Source organism: Trypanosoma grayi (genome assembly GCF_000691245.1).
Source record: "Trypanosoma grayi strain ANR4 Tgr_1722_V1, whole genome shotgun sequence".
Lineage (NCBI taxonomy): Eukaryota > Euglenozoa > Kinetoplastea > Trypanosomatida > Trypanosomatidae > Trypanosoma > Trypanosoma grayi.
The window spans coordinates 1-2,303 of NW_008827340.1; the positions used below are offsets into that span (position 1 = coordinate 1).

Genomic DNA, 2,303 nt, shown 5'->3' on the forward strand with positions numbered 1-2,303 from the left:
AAAAAAAAAGGACCGCAACATATTTTGTTTTTCCACTTTATATGATTTTCTCCTTTAGTCATGCGCCTCATTTGCTTGGCTTGCCTAAATGTAGTCCTCCTCGTCAAAAGCCCGCAGCTTCATTGGCTTCTCATTGGCTTTATTTATCGCTTGCATCGCGGCCTTCAGCACCTCCTCGTCCGCAAAGAGGCTCTGGAAGCACCTGTCCAGCGCACCGGTCGCCTTGCACTCAGCCACCAGCCCCGCCACGCTGTCCAGCAGTGAGGACGAGGCGGCAGAGGCGGCGAAGATGCCTGTTCCCTCCTTCTCCGTGAGCCACTGCAGCTGCATCACGTCATCCGTACCCCACGGGATGTCAGGGTGCTCCCGTGCAAAGGCCGCCTCGATCCTCCGCACACCTTCTATCATTGAGCCAACCGTCTTCGCCTCCACCAGCGATGCCGCCACGGCGAGCTCCTTCAGTTTGCGCTGCAGCTTCGCGTGGAAGAGGCGGCGGCTGTCCTTCCACGGGATCACGCCCCGGACCACACCCGTCGCCTGCATACGAACGTGGCTGTCGTGCAGATCGGCAAACCGGACGGCCACGTCGCGGTACTGCGGCATGAGGCGGTTCACCTCTTTACGCAGCTGGCTCGCGTCAAGCGCGGCGAGGTGCGGGTTGCTGCGGTGGATAAGCTCCCTAACGTCGTTCTCGCGGAATTTTATCTCCACCACGCCGGACGGCTCCATCACACCGCCACGCGCGGTGGGGTCGCAGTACATCTCCACCGCCCCGTTGTGGTTAATGACGGGGTCCACGACGACCCACGCGCCGCCACGCAGCTCCCCAAAGGGCGGGATGTAGATGAACACCGGGGCGTTGTACACACGGAGGTTGTCAACGATGGAAGCGCCGAACTTGAGCACCTCGTCGAACATGTCCCGCATTCCCCCCGAGAAGCCGCGCCAGTTGGCGAGGATGAAGCACGGCAGCCGCTCGCGGTGAAAGTCGTCGAGGGAGTCCGCCGTCTTGCGCGCGGAGTCGGGGAACCACACCTGCCCCGCCTGCGCTATGAAGGACGACGCCGACGTCGGGTCGGCGGGGTCGGCGGGGTTCAGCTTGCGCGTCAGCCGCGTCTCTACAAGAATGACGCCACACGGAATGCCACCGAGCGTCGCGCGGCCCGTCACGACAGACTTCGCCCACCCCTCCAGCGACTCCATCCATGAGCCGCGGTCAAAGAGACCCGACTTGTCGCCGCTGCCACACACAAGGAGGCGTGGGTCGTACGCCTCGTGGCCGCTCGGCGTGAAGGTCACGTCGCGGTCAATCGGGTCTTGGTGCGGCAGCGCGAGGCGACGGGGGCAGCAGCGCAGTGGGTCCACAACGGGCGGGATGTAATCAAGCCAGCGCAGCAGCGTCTCAGCGGAGTTGTAGTTACTCTTCGTGCCCCAGTGTGTCACGCCGTTCGGTACCATCACCTGCTTGCCACCAAGCTGACTGTTGTCGCTGTACACTTCCTTGCCGAGGAGGCGATTGAGGGCCCCAGAACCCGTCAAAATGAGCGGTGCGTCGTCGGTCTGAATGACGCGGCGTCCAATACGGTTCAAGTACGCACCAATGCCAACGCTGCGGCCTGTCACGACGCTGATGGTTGGTACCTCGCTGTAGTTCTTTGACATGTGCCCCGCAACAAGGCCGGATCCACGTAGGTTTTCCACACCCAGGTACTCATCAGGTGCTCCGACAATGCCGTGGATAATGTACCGCGTCTCAGCACCTGCGCCTTGTTCCTGCGGCTGGTGCTGGTGCTCCTCCACTGACAACTGTACACCGCGCCGCATCAGCTCCTCGTAGTCAGACTGCAGGAGGTAGAGGTACTCCACCTCATTTGCCGCGTTGAAGGCGACACGGAAACGCTTCTTTACCTCCATGCTTAGCCCAAGCCGGGCGCCACTGTTGGCGCTCATGTAGACGAACGGAATACGCAGCCGGCGAGCCAGTGCCGATGCGGCGCAGAACACGTTATCCTCCGGGACAGCAAAGGAGCCGGACTGGAATGTGATGTCATTGGCAACCATCACGAACCGGCGACTGTCTGCGGTGTTGGTTTCACTGTCGTAGTATGTCGGCGGCGTTATAGTCACCAGCCACACAATCATGCCACATGGAACGTAACCGGCCCGCTTCTCTTCGCTGAGGGCCATGCCGCCGTCGTCGGTGACATTGAAGAAAAGCTCCGTCGCCTTCACCACCTTTGCCGGAAGATGCTTGCGCCGGATGTGGCGCCCGTGCGCGTGGCGCTCCCACTGCTTGCGTAGCA

General features: G+C 61.5%; 1 protein-coding gene across 1 annotated transcript; it reads right to left on the minus strand.

The window, feature by feature from the left end:
- Positions 1–84: 84 nt before the first annotated feature.
- DQ04_17221000 (putative acetyl-CoA carboxylase) lies at positions 85–2,187 on the minus strand (the record flags this gene model as incomplete). The annotated part of the gene is made up of 1 exon (XM_009317564.1): positions 85–2,187. The coding sequence occupies one exon, from the start codon at positions 2,185–2,187 to the stop codon at positions 85–87; it is 2,103 nt and encodes a 700-aa protein (XP_009315839.1).
- Between the last annotated feature and the right edge of the window lie 116 nt (positions 2,188–2,303).